We start from the raw sequence: 19300 nt of genomic DNA, 5'->3' as shown, positions 1-19300 counted from the left end.
TTGCCTGCGCAATATGGTTTTAGGCGATTGATTTTATGCTGCAAATGTGCATTTTGCGCAAGCGTGCGGCGCATATACGGTTACAATCATTATTGGTGAGGTGACCAAACATTTCCGTGGGACGGAAACCCTTGTCTAAATCGGTGTATCACGACTTTTCTCTCTCTTTTTTATATATTTGGTCTACAATAAAATGACATGTTTACAGGGCTGTATTTGCTGCATGCCTTAATTAACGTAGGATATTTTATTATTTTCGATCACGTACAGGCTACTGTTGGTCATTCCCCCTCACGTCTATAAGCTGACGTTGAGGGTACCCCCCAATTCGTCGCTTGACAACGTAGAAGGGTCGTCCGAATCCAAATCCCTCATCTTTGGATTTTGACGAATGCCTGCGCTGCAAAGTATGTTTTAGGCGATTGATTGTATGGTTCAAATGTGTATTTTGCAGTAGCGTGCGGCTGTTACATTCATTGGTGAGGTGACTATACATTTTCGTGGGGCAGAAACCCTTGTCTGAAGCGGCATCACGACTTTTTTCTCTCTTTTTATATATTTTTGGTCTACATTAAAATCACATGTTTACAGGACTGTATATTTGCTGTATGTTTAATTAAGGTAGGATATTTTATTATTTTCAGTACCAGGCTACTGTTGGTCATTCCCCCTCACGTCTATAAGCCGACGTTGAGGGTACACCCTATTCGTCGCTTGACAGCGTCTTGGGGTCGTCCGATATTTGAAAGCAAATCCCTCATCTTTGGATTTTGATCATCTAGCGGTTTGCTTGCGCTTGAAAAGTATGGTTTTAGCCGATTGATTTTATGCTTCAAATGTGTATTTTGCAGTAGCGTGCGGCGCATACTGTTCCAATCATTATTGGTGCGGTGACCATACATTTTTTGTGGGGCAGCCAGAAACCCTTGTCTGAATCGGTATCATGACTTTTTTCTCTCTTTATCAATATATATATATATTAGAACTGGGCATAGATTACATTTTTTGCATAACATATGAGTTTGTGCTGTGTGTAATTATTATGTATATTTAAATACACACACATTGAAACATTTACATGTTTATATATATTTATTTATATTTTTATATATTCTTAATTATATATTAATTAAAAACTATATTTAAATAAAACATTTATTAAATGTATATGTATGTGTGTGTGTTTAAATATACATGATATTTACACACATCACAAACTCATATATTATAACTTTTATTTTGTATGAGATTAATCTAGATTAATATATATATACACTAAAATTTACATGTTTACATAACTGTATATTTGCTGTATATTTTAAACATGCCTTAATTAAGGTAGGATATTTTAATTCCATCACATATACTGCCGTTTGGTCATTTCCCCCTCACGTCTATAAGCCGACGTTAAGGGTGCCCCCATTCGTCGCTTGACAACGTAGAGGGGTCGTCCTATATATAATAATAAATATTATATATATTATTTATATATATCATATTTTATATTATATATTTAATAATATATAAATATATATTATTTATACGTCCTATATATTTAATAAATATAATATATTAAATAATATATAATAAATATAATATCTGACTGCAAATCAGGTTCGTAACATAAACAAAGTTTTTCTTCCAATATGACTTGAATATATATATATATATATATATATATATATATATATATATATATATATATATATATATATACGCTATATATATATTGCTTTATGTTGGATAGTGAGCAACTTTGCTTTTTCGCGACAAAATAGCCTACTTTTATAGAACTTTTTATAGAAAGTTGTGATCAATTAAATAGCCTACTGCAGAAATGTGTATTGCTTTATATGGACATATCCGATAAAGAGATCGATGCATTCTGGGAAGTGATGCTTAAATATAATTGCTACATATAATACCCGTGTTTCATTCACTAAGACATTTATGCTGACCACTTTAAAATTTTGAGCAAGAATAAAAAATATTAAGACTGTGCTTTTTAATTGTGATTGATATTTTGGCGCAATTTTGTGCAACACGTCACTGTGTGCGACCATAGCAGAAACCATTGCCCTGCGCGATTCCATCACGGTAAGTCGCAAGTTATAACAGTCTAATAAGCAAGATAAATTAATAAGCATTTAATGTTACACGTCCAAAATTAATAAAAGTGCGAGTTTATTTAAAAGACAATTTTATTGTAAACATAAACTCATAATGTTAATTTTGGTCGTGTAAATGCTTAGATATAGATATAACAGAAGTCTGGCAAGGCAAAGTTTATACAAGTAACGTTACCCTGATCATGTTATTCCTGCTTGTTTTACCAATTGATTTAAGGCAGAACCAGGGTGTGTTCCAAATATCATGAACCCTTGCTCAGAAAATGACTTATTTTTAAAATCATTCATTTATGATATTGTGATTGCATGAATGAACAAGAGCAGCATTTACTTAACGTCTTAGCTTAGTAACGTTAGTTATTCATAATGTAATATGTAGTTTGGTAATCTTCTCTTTTTTGATTTGTTCTTCTCTTTCTCTGCAGGTTCCTTAATCCCTGTCCTTAAAAAAATAGCACCCGATCTTTACATAGAAAAAAGGCACTTTTAAGAGCCACATTTGTCTTGTTTGTCTTATTTGTATTGTTTATTGTCTTATTTGTATTGTTTATTGTCTTGTTATTTCTTGTTATTCCCCCTCTCTCTCTCTCGCTCTCTCTCTCTCTCTCCATCCATCTCTTTCTCCATCCATCCATCCCTCTCTCTCTCACTCACTCACTCACTCACTCTCTCTCTCTTTCTCTCTCTCTCTCCATCCCCCTCTCTCTTTCTCCCTTACTATCTGAGTGGTTGCTTTTAAGAGGTACGTATAACCTGGGTTGCTTCTTCTTCTTTACTTTCTGTAATCAACTGAAAGTGTAAAGGTTGGGATTACAACATATAGATTAATTTGCTGGTGTTGCTTAATCACACAATATTCAAATTTAATGTAGAGACTGGCATATACACTGTAATACCTGGTTATTGCACCAAATTAAATTTGCAGGAGTCTGCACAATATAGGCCAACCTATAAGATAAGATTGCTGTTGGCATGAAGTCTAAGTAAATCAAAGTTAAATTTTGTGAGGAATGCCTGTATTCAAAGATGTTTATGTCTACAGGAAAGCAAATAGCTCGCTTAGTGACTTTATGTTTCACAGTGTTTCTGCAACTTAAATAATTTGCCAGGTTGCAAACATCCAGATCTAGTATTACCTTTTATAATGTTAGAAAAGTAGCTTACTGCTGTATGACACATGCTAATAGATTGACTAGCTCTGTCTTTCTTGTACTTATGTGTTCTGATCCCTGTATAATATTTAATATTTATATTGTTGTATATGTGTACATTTCAGAATGACAAAGCCAAAATTCAGACCTTGTCCTATCTGCCAGGTTCTTCAGCAGGCCAACCGCAAAACCTGCAGTGCTTGTTTTGCCACACTACCAAGCAAGCGGTTATTAAAAACTGCAAAAATTAATGATGACTGGGGCCAGAAGGTCATCAAAAACAAAAATGCATCTAGGGTGGTGGCCTCTGCCCAAATAGCTGTAAGTAAAAATGCTCATGTTGTATTCATTACTGTAAGTTTTAATCATTATTAAGCTTAAAGTACACACAGTATTTGGTACTATGCTTGTTAATGGACAGAAGACTTAGCAGCCATGCTCTGTGCTGTGTATCAGGCTTCACATGCATGCCTTGATGTTGGAAGTTGGCACATCTTGTCAATATAAAATTTTAGACAAACAATCACTTTAAGAAACACACCATTCATCCCTATTTAATTTGCAGCACACATGAGGCTTAAGTGATAAATGTACATCACATGCAAGTTGCTCTGATAAACAGTTTGCTAAAAAACTCCCCATACACAATATGTAAAGATGCTTTTATTTTATGCAGTACAGGTGTACTTCTGTTGTGAAAAATCTTGAAAATACATTGGTGTATGTACATAAGTAGGCACATTTCTAGAATACACTTAACTTAAAATACTTGTGTAACTGATGGCAGGGACTAGGGATAGGGATAAATGAATCAAGTAGTACCTAGTTTATAGACGGTTTTATTGGACGCACACGTTTGGTCGGAACTTTACTTCCGGTCTAAAGTTTGTTTAATGGTCTGACAAGTGTCTTAACTAAACTCTTGTTACACTTTAGCTATGTTTGTACTTGATTCGTTGCAGAGTTTACCGGAAGTTATGTGTGTTCAACAATAGCAGTTTGTTTATGTTGTTACTGCTGAAACCGTCTGTAAACCATGTAAACTGCCCTCTGTTTCTAATTCAAAGTGATAGAGTTAGTGTGGAGTAGACGCCATCTTCAATACTGATACAACATCTGATTCATTATTTTCAAACAAAATCGAGGACTGACAGTTGCAATTTAAGAAATACTCATAAATGAATATTTCTGTGTATTAATATTACAATATTTAATCATCACATACTTAACACTTATTGAAAGCTTTAACAAATATTTTTTTGCCAGATTAGGTCTTTAAATAGTAGATGGACTGCCATATATCTACTAATGTAGCAACATTATTTATTGGAAATGTGTTAATTAAGTTTGTTTCATTTCAGGTCCAAAAACTTTTTGCCTTGGGCTATATGCCCATATTATTTATCAGCCAGAGGCACAAGGGCACAGGCAAGTTGATGGCAGATGTAATCACGCATCTGCCACCAACGCAAAACAACACACGCTTTTTAACAAGCATGAAGAAGGCATATGACTTCCTGATCAAAATGAATTGTAAGATAAGTTTTATTTGTAGTTCATTAGTGTTTGTTGTTGATTTCTTTGACAATGGGTACTGAATTTTTTTTTTTGCTAACTTCACAACAGATGTGCCTCAGCCCCAGCAAGACCAGCCCCTCCAGCAAGACCAGCCCCTCCAGCAAGACCAGCCCCTCCAGCAAGACCAGCCCCAGCAAGACCAGCCCCAGCAAGACCAGTCCCAGCAAGACCAGCCCCTCCAGCAAGACCAGCCCCAGCAAGACCAGCCCCTCCAGCAAGACCAGCCCCAGCAAGACCAGTCCCAGCAAGACCAGCCCCTCCAGCAAGACCAGCCCCTCCAGCAAGACCAGCCCCAGCAAGACCAGCCCCTCCAGCAAGACCAGCCCCAGCAAGACCAGTCCCAGCAAGACCAGCTCATACTCCTAGACCAGCTCCAGCAAGATCAGCCCCTCCACATAGACCAGCCCCAGCAAGACCCTCCCCTCCACCTAGTCCAGCCCCAGAAAGACCAGCCCCTGCCCCTAAACCAGCTATTCCCACAAGACCAGCCTACCCCAGCAGACCAACAAATAATTACAATTGAATTATTTACGGTCGACTCTCAGGCTCAGCAGTATGTGGAGCCTCTACCACCCAGGAAAAGACAAAGTAAGTAAACTTGCATTGCACCACATCTGTAAATTTGTCCTATGTCTTTTGCAATCAGTGCACAATATAAAACAAGTTACACATGGTGAATTTTACCTTTTTTAATTAATTAAGCTGCTCCTCCAAGATACTGAATATACAATTCCCAACCTTTTTCCTTCCACCTTAAGCCCCACTATCCACCCCGGGGCGACCATCCACCCTAGGCCAAAACAGACGAGCCCCACCATCCATCCAACCTCAACTAAAGAAAAGACAAAGTAAGTTATCTTGCATTGCACCACATCTGTAAATTTGTTCTATGTCTTTTGCAATCAGTGCACAATATAAAACAAGTTACACATGGTGAATTTTACCTTTTTTAATTAATTAAGCCACTCCTCCAAGATACTGAATATACAATTCCCAACCTTTTTCCTTCCACCTTAAGCCCCACTATCCACCCCAGGCCTACCACCCACCCTAGGCCAAGACAGACGAGCCCCACTATCTATCCAACCTCAACTAAAGAAAAGACAAAGTAAGTAATCTTGCCTTGCACCCCATCCATAAATTGGTCACATGGTTTTGTAATCTTTGTATTAATATAAAATAGGTTAACCAATGTGAATTTTACCCCCTTCTATTAATTAAACCACTTCCCCAAGATACTGAATATATAATTCTTAATCTTTTCCCCTTGCTCCCCAAGCCACAGGTACAGGAGCCACACAAGCCCCACCCTCTACCCTGGCCAAAAAGAAGAAAACAAAAAGCAAGTAGACATTTTTGCACCCCATGTGTATATTAGCATACAGCGATTGGACAAAACTCAGGGTGTATTCACACTTGGTCTCTTTTAGCCCTCAAAGTAAACTAAGAACACTGACTCATATATGAACACCTCAAGCAAACTGCGATCCATTTGAAGTGAACTAAACTTGTTTTTTGTCTTTGTCATTTAAGGTTGCAAATGCAGTCGACAGACAATTTATCCGTATGATAAAATATTGGAAAGACGGATGAATGAGGTAAGATGTAGAACCATATTTTTCATTTGGCTGTCTAATTATCCCATCAGTCAATCCAAATGTGACAAAACAGTAACACTGAGCAGTAGTTATCAAACTTTTTCAACTATCGAGCCTCTCACAAGTGCTACCCCTTACGAAAAAGAAGTATACTTCAAGTTCATTTTATGAAGTATACTTAACTAATGAAAACAATGTAAAAAAAACAATGTAAGAAATGTATTTAATAGGCTACTCGATCAAAACCGTTAACAAAACTAAAAGCCAAGTATACTTTAAATACTTAATTATACTTTTAAGCTTATCTCGATCAAAAGATAGAGTACAAGTAAAGGCCAAATATAATTTGACTTTTCTGTCAGTTTAAGTCAAGTACACTTAAGTGTAATAAATTGTATTTTTAAGAAATACATAAAGTATATTTTTGAGAATTAAAAAATTTAGACAAATAGTATATTTTCTTATTGTTTTTTTTTTTTATTAAGTATACTCATAGAAAATTTTAATTAACATATTTTTCATAAGGGACATGCTGTAAATACTAAACAAAACTATAATGCAAATGGAATGCGACAACAGATTATTATTTTTATTGAGCTTACAAAAAATACATAAGTACTGTGTGTGTGTGTGTGTGTTTCTGCAGGGGAAGGCAGCAGAGGTCAAAGTACGCTGGCTACCTTGTTCTTCCTGGTAAGTGATGGCTGATGTAATTTAATCCATGGCTACACAGAGTTTTAGGGGTGGTTTCCCAGAGAGGGATTAGACTAGTCCTAGACTAAACTAAATGTACTGCACTGACATATCTTAAAATACATCAGTGCCTTTTCTTTTGCCTCAGAATTCACAAAAAGTAATGTTTTTGTAAGGCATGTATGTTAAAACTAGTTATATTTCCTAAGGTCTAGTCCTGGCATAAGATAATCCCTGTTTGAGAAACCACCCTATAGTGTTTTTAAAATCGGGGCCTCATTTATAAAATGCTGCATAAAACCATACTACATTTGATTTTCTGATCATTTATCAAAAATTTGTACGTGTGATTCAAATCTATAAATCACAAATGAACTTGAACTTGTGCGCAGCCGACCAGTTTCAGATCTCTGCCTTTAAACAATGCCTAATTAATAATGTCATAGACATATGAAAGAGTGCTTGTCAATGTTTAAAGGAATAGTCTACCCTTGTGCCATATATGTTATTACCTCAACTTAGACGAATTAATACATATCTATCTTTTTTCAATGCGTGCACTGTACAGTGCGTCGTGAATGTGTTAGCATTTAGCCTAGACCCATTCATTCCTATGGTACTAAACAGGGAAGCCACCAAACACTTCTGTGTTTTCCCTATTTAAAGACTGTTACATGAGGAGTTATACCAGTAAGTATGGTGCCAGAAAATAAAACTTTTTTTAGTACCATAGGAATGAATGGGGCTAGGCTAAATGCTAACACATTCACAACGCGCTGTACAGTGCATGCATTGAAAAAAGATAGGTATGTATTAATTCGTCTAGGTTGAGGTATTAACATAGTTTAATATGGCAAAAGGGTAGACTATTCCTTTAAATCCTTTACGAGCAGCAAGAATGGCTTTTATTTCCAAAAACCTGCAGCAATCAGATTAGCAAAAGTGTGTATGTCTGCTCAGAACCTGATGTGGCGCTAAGCACTTTTTCACGTCAAAAACAGTTTTTATAAATATGGACTTTGCCGTGGATTTTGCGTACGCACACTTCACGATCAAATCTGTGCATACCCACGCTTTATAAATCAGGCCCCTGGTCCCTTTCAGCCTTCAAAGTGAACTTTGAAGTGAAAGAAGGACTGATAATTGTTTTGGGCACCAGGAACTATCTGAGCATACTCGGATCACTTTTAAAGTGAACATAACTGAGACCTCCCAAATGTAGTCCAATTAAAATGGCTTGTGAGGTGGACTGAACCAAAAACAACTTGTCTCTTTCTGTTCACATTATGAGTTCACTTAAAGATGATGCAGATCACTTTCTAGTCCACTTCAGCTCTGATTAGATCTTAAGTCCAATTAATAGTTACATGTAGATTTGACACAGAGGCTGACATAGAGGCCTTTAACCACATCATTTCTGTGCCCATCCCGTTGTGGTAAGTATTTGCATAGCGACACAGTTAACCTGGTGCAGAACTTCAAATAGTTGACTGTAGGGATGACTACAGAAGTTTTCACTTAGAACAAAATGACTGCTGCTTGACAAACTCCATATAAAATAAACTAGAAGAAATTATTCAACAGAAAAAGGGTAAACAAAAAATAAATTTTTCAGCTTCGGATGACATATCTTCAAATTTGACCCATAAGATTAGTTGTGAGCTGTAGGCTGTACTGTATATGCTATGTGTAGGATGACTTGTTTACTTATATATTGTTAACTATTTACAGTGGCAGAGTCTGGGAGGACACCTGGGAGCCGGCCAGCAAATTCGCCTGATGACCAATACTGTTGTGCTATTTGTTTGTATATATTTGTTGATAATTAAATTCACAATTTTTACATTTTATGATTTGTCTGCCAATCATTGACTTCACTGAATACTTAAGGTGTCATGACTTTTGTGTGTATTTGATGGGAATAGTGAGATAGCGGAAAGTTGCAAGTAGTGACTGTCAAGCCAATCACCTTTATTTATATAGCTCTTTTTACAATTCAGATTGTATCAAAGCAGCTTTACAGTGATAACATGAATATAGAAAGACACTTTATTAGAAAATTACATCCTCGTCCACCTTAAGGCAGATTAGCAAGCCAAAGGCCAAGGCAACCAGAACAATTACCAAATTGGCTTTATACTAACTGATCATGAAAATTGTTGTCAGTATTGTTGGTAATTTTGGAGCAAATTAAATGGGCTGCCATCCCTGGTGACAGATGCCTCCCGCACCAGGATGTATTACTGAAAGACTGCATCCTCTTTTTTACCTCTGATCGCTAGCACACAACACTGTTTTTGTTATCATGGTTGTCTATTTAGAATAATTATGAGAGTTCTTAAGACATTTCAAACATTCCCAATGAAGAGAAGAGGCACATTTATCCATTTTCATTAATGGTACATGGGTCAGCAATTATTTTTCGGGTCAGGAAAGAACTATGACAAAAAATGGAAGTGAATTGAAATCACACAGTGTCTGAAGTGCCACTCATGCCATTTTTTCATATCATACAAAGACAGATTGTCAAATTTTACAAATAATTTCCTCAGCCTCTGTGTCAACAATCAACATGCAATATGTGCATGACATAAGTTGATCGGAGATCAGAAAGACCAGAGACATGAGCCTTGTAAATCATTAAAGCTAAGAACAATTCCAGCTTGGTCATCAAAATAAAAATCTAATGTTTTCTTGTCATAAAACCAGCAAGAGAGGTATGTTTCCCTCACAATAAGGAACATGGGAGGACACTGAGGACATCAATCTGGTCACCCTAGAATGACTTAACTGTGGGCGGTTTATTAAGGCCTATGACAGTGGTAGGAAATCTAAGGCCTAATGTCTTCATGATCAAAGGCCTTTGATCTTAATTGTCAGGAAAATGTAGCATTATTCATGAAATACACTCAGGCCCTACTTATTCTAACCCTAACTTTAAACTATAGGCCTAACTTAAACCTACCTCAATTAAAAATGTAAATAATGTTGCTTAAGGCTGCAGCGGTTGTGCAGTAGTTTCATGATAAAATGCATATAGGGTTGTTTGCAGGTTGAAAGATGAGCAATAAACTGTGGCTTTGATGTGTTTCAGCCTGGTTACATATCATTTTGTTTATGTTGGTTTTTATTGTAATCATATATCGGATATATGATAAAATAAAATGTTAAGTCTTATGTGTGAAGCATTTGAAGGCAAATTTCCCTCTGGGGACAATAAAGGAGGCTATCACCTGCAAAGTGGTCTTCATAATATGTAAGTTGCCGTAGGACTATAGCAAGCACATCATTGGAAAGGTCTCAACCTCGACAGTAACATATGTCAGTCTGAAGAGGATACATTACTCATGATTTGAATTATTGACCTCTGCTCTGAACCTTGAACCCAGTAGGCCTACATTTTTGATGGCTTGTCATTTAGCAACAGAAGGTCCTACACACATAGGACCACCTGTTATAGAAAGCTCTGGACCTTAGCTGTCATGCAGATATGGTCTCTAAGCCTCAGGTATACAATGATAATGAAATGAAAACAATCAAAATGATATCTGTAACTCACAACTATGATTTTTTTATGTCTTAATTGTGCAAATCTATTTCTATGCATTGATGCATAATACAAGGATGGTTAGATAAAGGATCAGGGATGGATGAATGTGTGAATATCTATAGGTAGATATATTAGACAGAATTTTATTTTATTATTTGTGTCTAAACACAACAAACCCTCTGTTTGTTACAATGAACCCCACCTATGGGTAATGTTTGCACTCCACTCACTTTCAGTGTAATTGTATGATAGCGGTAGGTCCCATAGACAAACTTTAAGTGTTTATTCATAGCAGAGATGTGTGTGTGTTGATTGTGTAAAAAATGATTCATCTAACTTAAACATTTTTTGAATGATAGAGCCAAAGTCAAAAAGCTTTAGGTTGTGCCCCACTCTCCCTTATATCCAAAATTCTACACTACCAACTTATGAGAAATACCACAATTTTTTTAAACAACAACTTCCACTAGAGACACACAATAGAACACAGTTACAAAGCTAGTGTTACTTTTAGTTCTTCTGGGCAGGGTGGGTGGACTTTGTTTTTCTGCTTTCTACTGTAAATGGGCTTCAACTACACTAATAAAGGTCAAAACTGAGCAAAGTGATGTTGCTGGTGATTAAATATGTAAATTGAAGCTTTACTGGTGTTAAAGACCACCTGACCTGCATTGCAGGATATGGGATTCGCATGTGACCCGCTCAACCCACATTGTAGTGTTCTGTCTTACACCATACTGTAATGTAATAATTAGAACGATAAATAAAATAATAAATCATAATAATAAATAAATCTTGATATGAAGCATTATAGTTTTAATTTTTAGTATCTAGGAGATGGAGGAACTGTCATAATGAAATGTCTTCTTTCCCCCATACAGACACTGTACTTAAGACGACACACCACATTTTAGGCATTTATTAGCTGATACAAAAACAAAAATAACACGCATAGCTCAGACACATAACAAAAATCACAAATGTAAAAAGTAAACAGCATGTCTAGTTTTTACAAAGGCCTGGTAGGGACTGACCCTGTGATACATGATACTGGGCAGCTACTGAGTGATTTGCAGTGGTGGTTGTGCAAAAATAAACAGTGCAGGGATTTAATCAGTGCAAAGCTGTGCATGTTTAATATATGACTATGGAAAAAATAGCATAATGGCATAATAGGGTTGCTTAACAAAAAACATGCAAAGAAGATAAAATAAATAGAACATCAGAAATTTCCACCTTTAGTATATAGACAGAATTTTATTGTATTATTTGTGTTTAAACACAATATATATTGTGATTTTTATATATAAGATTTATATATATATATATATATATATATATATATATGTGTGTGTGTGTGTGTGTGTGTGTGTGTGTTTAAATATACATAATATTTACACACATCACAAACTCATATATTATGCAAAAAATTATTTTTATTTTGTATGAGATTAATCTAGATGAATCTATGCCCAGCCCTGATATATATATATATATATATATATATATATATATATATATATTTATATATATTAGGGCTGGGCATAGATTCATCTAGATTAATCTCATACAAAATAAAAATAATTTTTTGCATAATATATATATATATATTATATGATTATATAAAGATTATATAATCTTTTTTATATATATATAAAAAAAGATTATACAAACCAACAGGGGTCAATGTTGAAACCACAGTCCAAAATGTTTAGAGGGGCTAATGTAGCATATAAGACAGTCAAATGAATGGTGGAGACAATAAACAAAGTGATGTGATGGTTCTTCTTAATGCTGCCTCCCCAGCACACAACAGCATAAAAATGACTCATGATTAATCTTGCTCAGAGTCACTACTGGTATGATATTCCTCAGAGTCACTATCAAAGTTCATTTCAGTTTCAGTCAGAACTTGAACATAGCATTTCTTTGCATGCTTTGCCAGGCTGTTGCTTGCTTGCCTTTTCTTCATCATCAAGCTCTGTAGACCTTGGATACCATCTTCAAGCAGGCCCCAAGTCTCACCTTACATGTAAAAACACATTGAGCCTTTATTAATTAGAAACATTGAGAAATATTGTATTGCATGCCAAGTATAACAGATATATACCTGATGTCACATTAGAAAGCTGGGATGACATCTGCTTCAGGGTGTCTGCATGGGTGCAAAGAGACTTCCAATGCTTCTTCATCTCTGCGATAAGAATCCCCTTCTCCTCCTCAAGTCTCCTTACCGCCATCACAATGTCAAACGCCTTCCTTTTTGTCCTTAGATCTACAGAGTCTGTAATACATAGATGAAACATAAGTCAGTTTAAGATTAGTATTTAAAAGTTTTTCTGGGTTTACAATCGAGGCATGCCAGATTTTGTCCTACTATGTGACTATTTCACATAGTCAACGGAATTGTGTACATACCACAGTGTGTAAGCTGCCATGGCCAAACAATCTCGTCCGATAGAATGGTGTCCATAGTCAGTTTTTCTGCATTAGGAACCAATGTGTTATACATTTCTACTACAGAATTTAAGATTTTTTTTTCCTCCCTGATCTTTCGGCGGATTCGGGCACGTCCTTTACATCCGTCACTATCCTTATAAAGACGCTGGGACCTCCTCTTAACACTTGCCACCAGCTCCTCAATTCGGCTGGCAACAGCGGCAACATCAGCATCATTTGGGGATGTTGTTGCTGAGTAGAAGAAATGAAGAAATAAGAAATATGCTTCTTGATTTCCAGGAAAAAATATTATTTCTGGTGAATGAGCAAAATAAAGCCTCAACAATCTTTTCATATTTCTCGGTAACTGAGAGACTACACTTGTAGGTACGGTTTAGTATAGTTAGGTTAGTTAGGTTCTTTATTGTCCCAAAGGGATAATCTTTCATCATCAGCAATCAGAGTATGTGCTCTTTGACTATAATTACAATGAGCCTCTTTGAAACTGCAGCCAAGATAAGTCAGAAGTGATACATCAAGCACCATATCAAACAGTATAAAATATCCTACCTTCTGCCCACTCATTGATATCAATGATCCACTTCTCCAGTTGATTGTCCGAGATGTCCATTTCTGTTTTCATGGCCTCCAGGTTATGCATCTGGCATTGCAGGGCTATTGTGGCCTTCAAACATAAATGACAATGAGGGAAATGCCTACCACTTTGACTATTGTTGATAAGGATTGTGAAGTACCTTCACTATTAGAAAACCACATACAACAATACTTTCATATACAGTATATTCGTATATACATATACTATCAATATGTGATATGAACATTTAATATTTTATATCAAGACACTAAAAAATACAATTTACACTATACATGCAACCGTTTGTATATTTCATATATATTAAAGAATATCTGGGCAAGTGGTCTCTATGTATTTGTGATATATGCCACTTTATTTTACAATATCGCTATGCATTTTTCATAAGAAAAAACTGGTGTCTTTACCTTCCGGTATCGGCGGGCAAGGGTAGAAGCCAAGTTGTCAAATTTTTGTTGGTTCCAGCGCATGGCCATGATCGTCAGCATGTCTATGCGTCCTGCAAAAATAAAAAATATGAGATTATCACCCTTCTTTCTGTAGCAGTAGGAGAAGAAACTGTGCAGACTTAAATCACAACCTTTTCAGAGATAATAACTTACAGTACAGTACTATGGTACTAATCTAACTAATAAGTTGTGTTATATTTGATAACTGTCCCATGAAAGGGTTAGATAAATAGCACAAGATAGTGAAGAAATAGCATGAAACAGTGGTGCAAGACAGTATTTAATTGGCATAGAGCACTATGGCAGGACAGTAGGCGAATGGTACTATGATGTGACTTTTTTATATCGCACTGCACAGCCCTTCCTTATTATCCTCACGTTAAATAAAATAGGATGATGGTTTTTAATAAAAAGAGTCAGCAAATATGAAAGTTGCTCACCCATGTCATCAGGATCTAAATTTACTGGTTACCTTACCTGCTTTTGACATGTGCTTTGTCGTAACAGCAATCCTTGAGAGGAAGGCGTTGCACTGCTCCACCTCTTCCCCAAGAGTCGAACCAGCCCCCTCCTGATATGCTCCACTCCATTTTACCTTTAAAAAACAAAACCAAAATGGCAACTGTCTTATGCAGGATTTCAGGGAAAGTATGAAGATTCATGGACAATCATTTTTTCTTACCTCACATTTGAAATCATGAGCTTTTGCATGAAAAACAGAAAGAAACGGCCTCATGGTGAGGAGATCCTGAAGCTCAGGGCATTTCTCTGTCACTCTCTGGAGGTAAGGCCAGTACTTGCATGCCACATCCATTGCAAAAAATGTAACTGGCTTACAGGCCATTTGCTTTTGGAGGTACAGGGGGTAGGCAAAAATCTCCCCCCTGAACATATTGAGGGCACGAAGGAGAACTCCATGACGACACACAGCAAGTTCCAGGCCCTCCTCGTCTGTTTTTCCTGAGGACTTCTGAGACGTTTCACGGGCGGCTGACCATTGCCCTCCACAGACACCTCTTCCAGAGACCTAAAACATGGAAAATGGTTAACAGTCCAAACTTGTTCAAACAAAGTCCTCTGTAGGACGTGGTGTTTTATTGGTAAATATAGTGAAGTTGAACAAGTTTACATGACTGGTTGAGGTACGGACATAGTCCACGAATCTTGCGACGTCGTCATCATTCGCGATGAACACACCATCAAAGATGGCTTTTTCCTCCGATCTAAATAAAAGAGATGCAAATTATCTTTAAATATTCATGTGATTTTCAATTCACAGCAGTTACTTTCAAAGTAATGAACTGTCAATGCACGCACAGTACCTTGCTGCACTCTTGAATCTGTAGTGCTTACGGTTTCCATCGACGGATACTGCAAGCATGTCTGGGCTGCACGCTGGGCACTCAAAGTGGTCCTCCTGGCATAATTTGTTCACTTCGAATAGGACAGCTTCCCACTCCAAGAAGCTTTTCCGGAAGCTGTCTGCTGTGATGTTTCCACTCTGTTTCAAAGAAGAGTTCAGTAAAAGAGAACAAAAGAAAACAGTAAAATTGAACAAATTAAACAATATACTACACTGAAGTAAAATGTTCTAAATGGATACATTTTGGGATGTTTGTACTAACTTCAAAACCACTCCTTAGAATACATATCAAAGGATATAAACAAAAAGTAGATTACACTCATACACTATACACTGGTTTTTTTTTAGATCTTCAGAATTACCTGTTTTTTTTTTCAGAAATGCCTAATGAGAGAACATGCGTTTATGGTTGTTTATAAATGATCTAAATTTAACTTTTTTCCTAAACAGTGCAAATGTCCTCATAGTATTATTTATGGAGTTACACAGTTAATACCACAAATACTTACACGGCCAAAGCGAAGAGTGCGTTGATCCAGCATTCTAAGAAATGCTTGGCTGGACATCCCTGGTGCCGCCATCTTCAGCTGTTCAAAAGAAAAAAGGACATCTGTTCTGTACACAGTAGAAAAGTGAGAAGTGGCAGGCCAGTAGTCATTGCGGATCAGGTCATCCACTCCAGGACTCCAAGTGGCTTCACATGCTTTGCATCTAATCTGAGGCAATCTGAGATCTTATCGCCCTGGGAAAAGAAGAAAATATATACACAAAGTTAATTCTGACAGACCAAACTGTGTCATTCTGACAACTGATATGGGAACCTTTGACTAAGGATGGATCAGGAGGACACTTCTACAAACATTTAGTAATTCACTCTATTGGAAGTAACTTTTTTCTGAGGCAAATTAACTATCCCAATTTAAACAAAGGATAATTGCTTTTCTCCACATAGGTGAGCCCAGCCAATCGAATCAACACACAACCTATTGACACCTCTGGATTTCCAGCAACATTTATTGCACAATGTAACATGTATAAATGTAACATATTCATGATTTGATATGTGCATTATTGTGACGAAAAGTGAGAGGGAGTGTATATTCCGTACAAGGTGTTATCAGCAAACAGCTGCGGGTGAAATTCTGCTGACACTTCTACAGAAATGACCCCCACCCAAACCCATAAAGTTCTTCTTACCATTCATTGTAACCACAACTATGGACTGTCCTGCAATGACACTGGACCATTCTCGTAGACAACCGCATATTGTCTCTGGCATCTCCAAAGGTACAAGACGCTCTTGAAAAAACACACGGATAAGAATTAAAGAATAACATTTATTTACTGCCAATTATTTTAAACAAGATATCCTTGACGGCTTCATCGACCTATCAGTTTTTCAGTCAAGTGTAAAAATGTGACTGCCACTTACCACACTGGGTTAGAACCTTCTCCACAACACAGGTTGTGGGAGGCAATGGGTAAAAAAATGCGTGTGTCATCGAATCCCTGTTGTGGAACACTTGTTCTCGGTGGACCCTGACATCACACTGACCACAGAGGAATGGGTGTGGTCGACAATCACAACAACGGATAACGGCTGGGCCATTTCCACAATGTTGGCAGATCCGAGTTGCCGCATGTTGTCCAGCCACAATGATGTTGACCAGTCGGGGTCTCTCTTTCTCCCACCATCCTGATATGAGGCTCTTTCGGGTCAACCAGTCTGTTGAGGCTTGAAGAGCCGTTTCATCCTCATGTATGTCCTCAAACAGTGAGCTTTGAAGCTCTTGAAGGAAGGACTCTGTTAAAACAATGCAAAATATTTAAAAACAGTAGTTTATTATAACAAAGGAGAATAGCCTTGAACAATGGGCATTTTATAATAAATTAACATACTGTTTTGAAACAGTGAAATCAAAGTAAATAACACACCTGATGCAGTAATGGGAGGAAGGTCACTGGTCATTTCCTCACTCGTTTCCGGAGCCCTGCTGTGAGAGACACCAGTCTTTCGACTCTGGCTGTGACTGGAACCTGCTTTACCAAAAAAGTGGTTGCTTTTACACTCAATGAAACAAACTTTACCTGATGCTACGCATAGGTACGTAATAATAACCTCAGATATGTTTTAATTCAAACCCATGACTTGTGATCATGTTGTATTCCATTTCAAGATGCAAAACTACATCTGGAGTCTACATTTTAATTACAAATCAGTTTGCCTGATGAAGATCAGTTGATCGAAACGTTGCAACACAACTTTCATTAAATACATTTTTTTCAGCAAGCAGATAGTGTGCGGGAATTGTTCTTTGTATATTTTGAGACTTTTTGTCATCTTATCCTACGCACCTACCTATTGACTTCAGGTGTGCGACGCTAATTTGTTTAATTAACAATAATGTAAAAAAAATCTTACCTGGTTGTGGGATGCGGGATGATCTGGGCCTGCCGTAAATAATGTTTCCATCACTGTCCCTCTTAATCCATCTAACATCTTGCTTGCTGTTTGATGTCCGGCTGGTGGATGGATTACTGGTGGATGGTTCTGCATCCTGGTCCATGCTAATAAGCTGCTGGAGGTGAGCTTGATGTTCAGCCTGATCGACAAGGTCACTCATCTCCTTCAGGAGATGGTCCATCTCAGGATCTGACATGGCAACCACCACTCAGATGATAAGGGAGAGAGAGAGGGAGAGAGAGAGAGAGGGAGGGAGAGGGATGGATGGATGGATGGAGAAAGAGATGGATGGAGAGAGAGAGAGAGAGCGAGAGAGAGAGAGGGGGAATAACAAGAAATAACAAGACAATAAACAATACAAATAAGACAAACAAGACAAATGTGGCTCTTAAAAGTGCCTTTTTTTCTATGTAAAGAAGATCAGGTGCTATTTTTTAAGGACAGGGATTAAGGAACCTGCAGAGAAAGAGAAGAACAAATCAAAAAAGAAAAGATTACCAAACTACATATTACATTATGAATAACTAACGTTACTAAGCTAAGACGTTAAGTAAATGCTGCTCTTGTTCATTCATGCAATCACAATATCATAAATGAATGATTTTAAAAATAAGTCATTTTCTGAGCAAGGGTTCATGATATTTGGAACACACCCTGGTTCTGCCTTAAATCAATTGGTAAAACAAGCAGGAATAACATGATCAGGGTAACGTTACTTGTATAAACTTTGCCTTGCCAGACTTCTGTTATATCTATATCTAAGCATTTACACGACCAAAATTAACATTATGAGTTTATGTTTACAATAAAATTGTCTTTTAAATAAACTCGCACTTTTATTAATTTTGGACGTGTAACATTAAATGCTTATTAATTTATCTTGCTTATTAGACTGTTATAACTTGCGACTTACCGTGATGGAATCGCGCAGGGCAATGGTTTCTGCTATGGTCGCACACAGTGACGTGTTGCACAAAATTGCGCCAAAATATCAATCACAATTAAAAAGCACAGTCTTAATATTTTTTATTCTTGCTCAAAATTTTAAAGTGGTCAGCATAAATGTCTTAGTGAATGAAACACGGGTATTATATGTAGCAATTATATTTAAGCATCACTTCCCAGAATGCATCGATCTCTTTATCGGATATGTCCATATAAAGCAATACACATTTCTGCAGTAGGCTATTTAATTGATCACAACTTTCTATAAAAAGTTCTATAAAAGTAGGCTATTTTGTCGCGAAAAAGCAAAGTTGCTCACTATCCAACA

General features: G+C 36.8%; 3 protein-coding genes across 4 annotated transcripts; 1 reads left to right on the top strand and 2 right to left on the bottom strand.

Annotated features, from left to right (window-relative positions):
* Positions 1-1745: 1745 nt before the first annotated feature.
* Positions 1746-8997, top strand: LOC129439892 (uncharacterized). Its single transcript, XM_073870396.1, has 10 exons — positions 1746-2871; positions 3406-3601; positions 4642-4813; positions 4907-5446; positions 5617-5706; positions 5877-5966; positions 6138-6200; positions 6392-6456; positions 7103-7149; positions 8881-8997. Exons 2-10 carry the CDS (start codon positions 3407-3409, stop codon positions 8927-8929), a joined length of 1311 nt encoding a protein of 436 aa, XP_073726497.1. The 5' UTR covers positions 1746-2871; position 3406; the 3' UTR covers positions 8930-8997.
* Positions 8998-12303: 3306 nt separating this feature from the next.
* LOC129439895 (uncharacterized) lies at positions 12304-16206 on the bottom strand. Its single transcript, XM_073870394.1, has 10 exons — positions 16073-16206; positions 15523-15701; positions 15330-15423; positions 14883-15227; positions 14678-14795; positions 14159-14250; positions 13709-13823; positions 13118-13390; positions 12810-12983; positions 12304-12724 (listed from the first exon to the last, which is right to left on the bottom strand). The coding sequence occupies exons 1-10, from the start codon at positions 16142-16144 to the stop codon at positions 12534-12536; spliced, it is 1653 nt and encodes a 550-aa protein (XP_073726495.1). The 5' UTR covers positions 16145-16206; the 3' UTR covers positions 12304-12533.
* LOC129432146 (uncharacterized) lies at positions 16166-19300 on the bottom strand. 2 transcript variants are annotated; one of them, XM_073870395.1, is made up of 5 exons: positions 17986-19300; positions 17499-17603; positions 16996-17367; positions 16761-16862; positions 16166-16305 (listed from the first exon to the last, which is right to left on the bottom strand). In XM_073870395.1, the coding sequence occupies exons 1-5, from the start codon at positions 18221-18223 to the stop codon at positions 16298-16300; spliced, it is 825 nt and encodes a 274-aa protein (XP_073726496.1). In that variant the 5' UTR covers positions 18224-19300; the 3' UTR covers positions 16166-16297. The 2 variants fall into 2 exon arrangements, with proteins under 2 accessions (XP_073726496.1, XP_055046333.2); XM_055190358.2 differs by having other exon boundaries at positions 17499-17600.

The sequence above is a fragment of the Misgurnus anguillicaudatus genome, chromosome 8, assembly GCF_027580225.2.
Source record: "Misgurnus anguillicaudatus chromosome 8, ASM2758022v2, whole genome shotgun sequence".
Taxonomy (NCBI): Eukaryota; Metazoa; Chordata; class Actinopteri; order Cypriniformes; family Cobitidae; genus Misgurnus; species Misgurnus anguillicaudatus.
Note: the sequence above shows the minus strand (reverse complement) of the source record. Positions and strands in the feature narration are given on the sequence as shown.

What these genes read in the sequence shown, in the direction of transcription:
- LOC129439892 (XM_073870396.1), top strand. Translation starts at nt 3,407, where the DNA reads ATGACAAAGCCAAAATTCAGACCTTGTCCTATCTGCCAGGTTCTTCAG. An exon ending in TCAACTAAAGAAAAGACAAA is followed by an intron (nt 5,707 to 5,876) that starts GTAAGTTATCTT and finishes TTCCACCTTAAG; the next exon opens with CCCCACTATCCACCCCAGGC. An exon ending in TCAACTAAAGAAAAGACAAA is followed by an intron (nt 5,967 to 6,137) that starts GTAAGTAATCTT and finishes TTGCTCCCCAAG; the next exon opens with CCACAGGTACAGGAGCCACA.
- LOC129439895 (XM_073870394.1), bottom strand. Translation starts at nt 16,144, where the DNA reads ATGGCGGCACCAGGGATGTCCAGCCAAGCATTTCTTAGAATGCTGGAT. An exon ending in TCCGTACCTCAACCAGTCAT is followed by an intron (nt 15,228 to 15,329) that starts GTAAACTTGTTC and finishes TCCATGTTTTAG; the next exon opens with GTCTCTGGAAGAGGTGTCTG. An exon ending in CTCATGATTTCAAATGTGAG is followed by an intron (nt 14,796 to 14,882) that starts GTAAGAAAAAAT and finishes TGTTTTTTAAAG; the next exon opens with GTAAAATGGAGTGGAGCATA.
- LOC129432146 (XM_073870395.1), bottom strand. Translation starts at nt 18,223, where the DNA reads ATGTCAGATCCTGAGATGGACCATCTCCTGAAGGAGATGAGTGACCTT. An exon ending in ATCCCGCATCCCACAACCAG is followed by an intron (nt 17,604 to 17,985) that starts GTAAGATTTTTT and finishes TTTTTGGTAAAG; the next exon opens with CAGGTTCCAGTCACAGCCAG. An exon ending in TCCTCCCATTACTGCATCAG is followed by an intron (nt 17,368 to 17,498) that starts GTGTGTTATTTA and finishes TTGTTTTAACAG; the next exon opens with AGTCCTTCCTTCAAGAGCTT.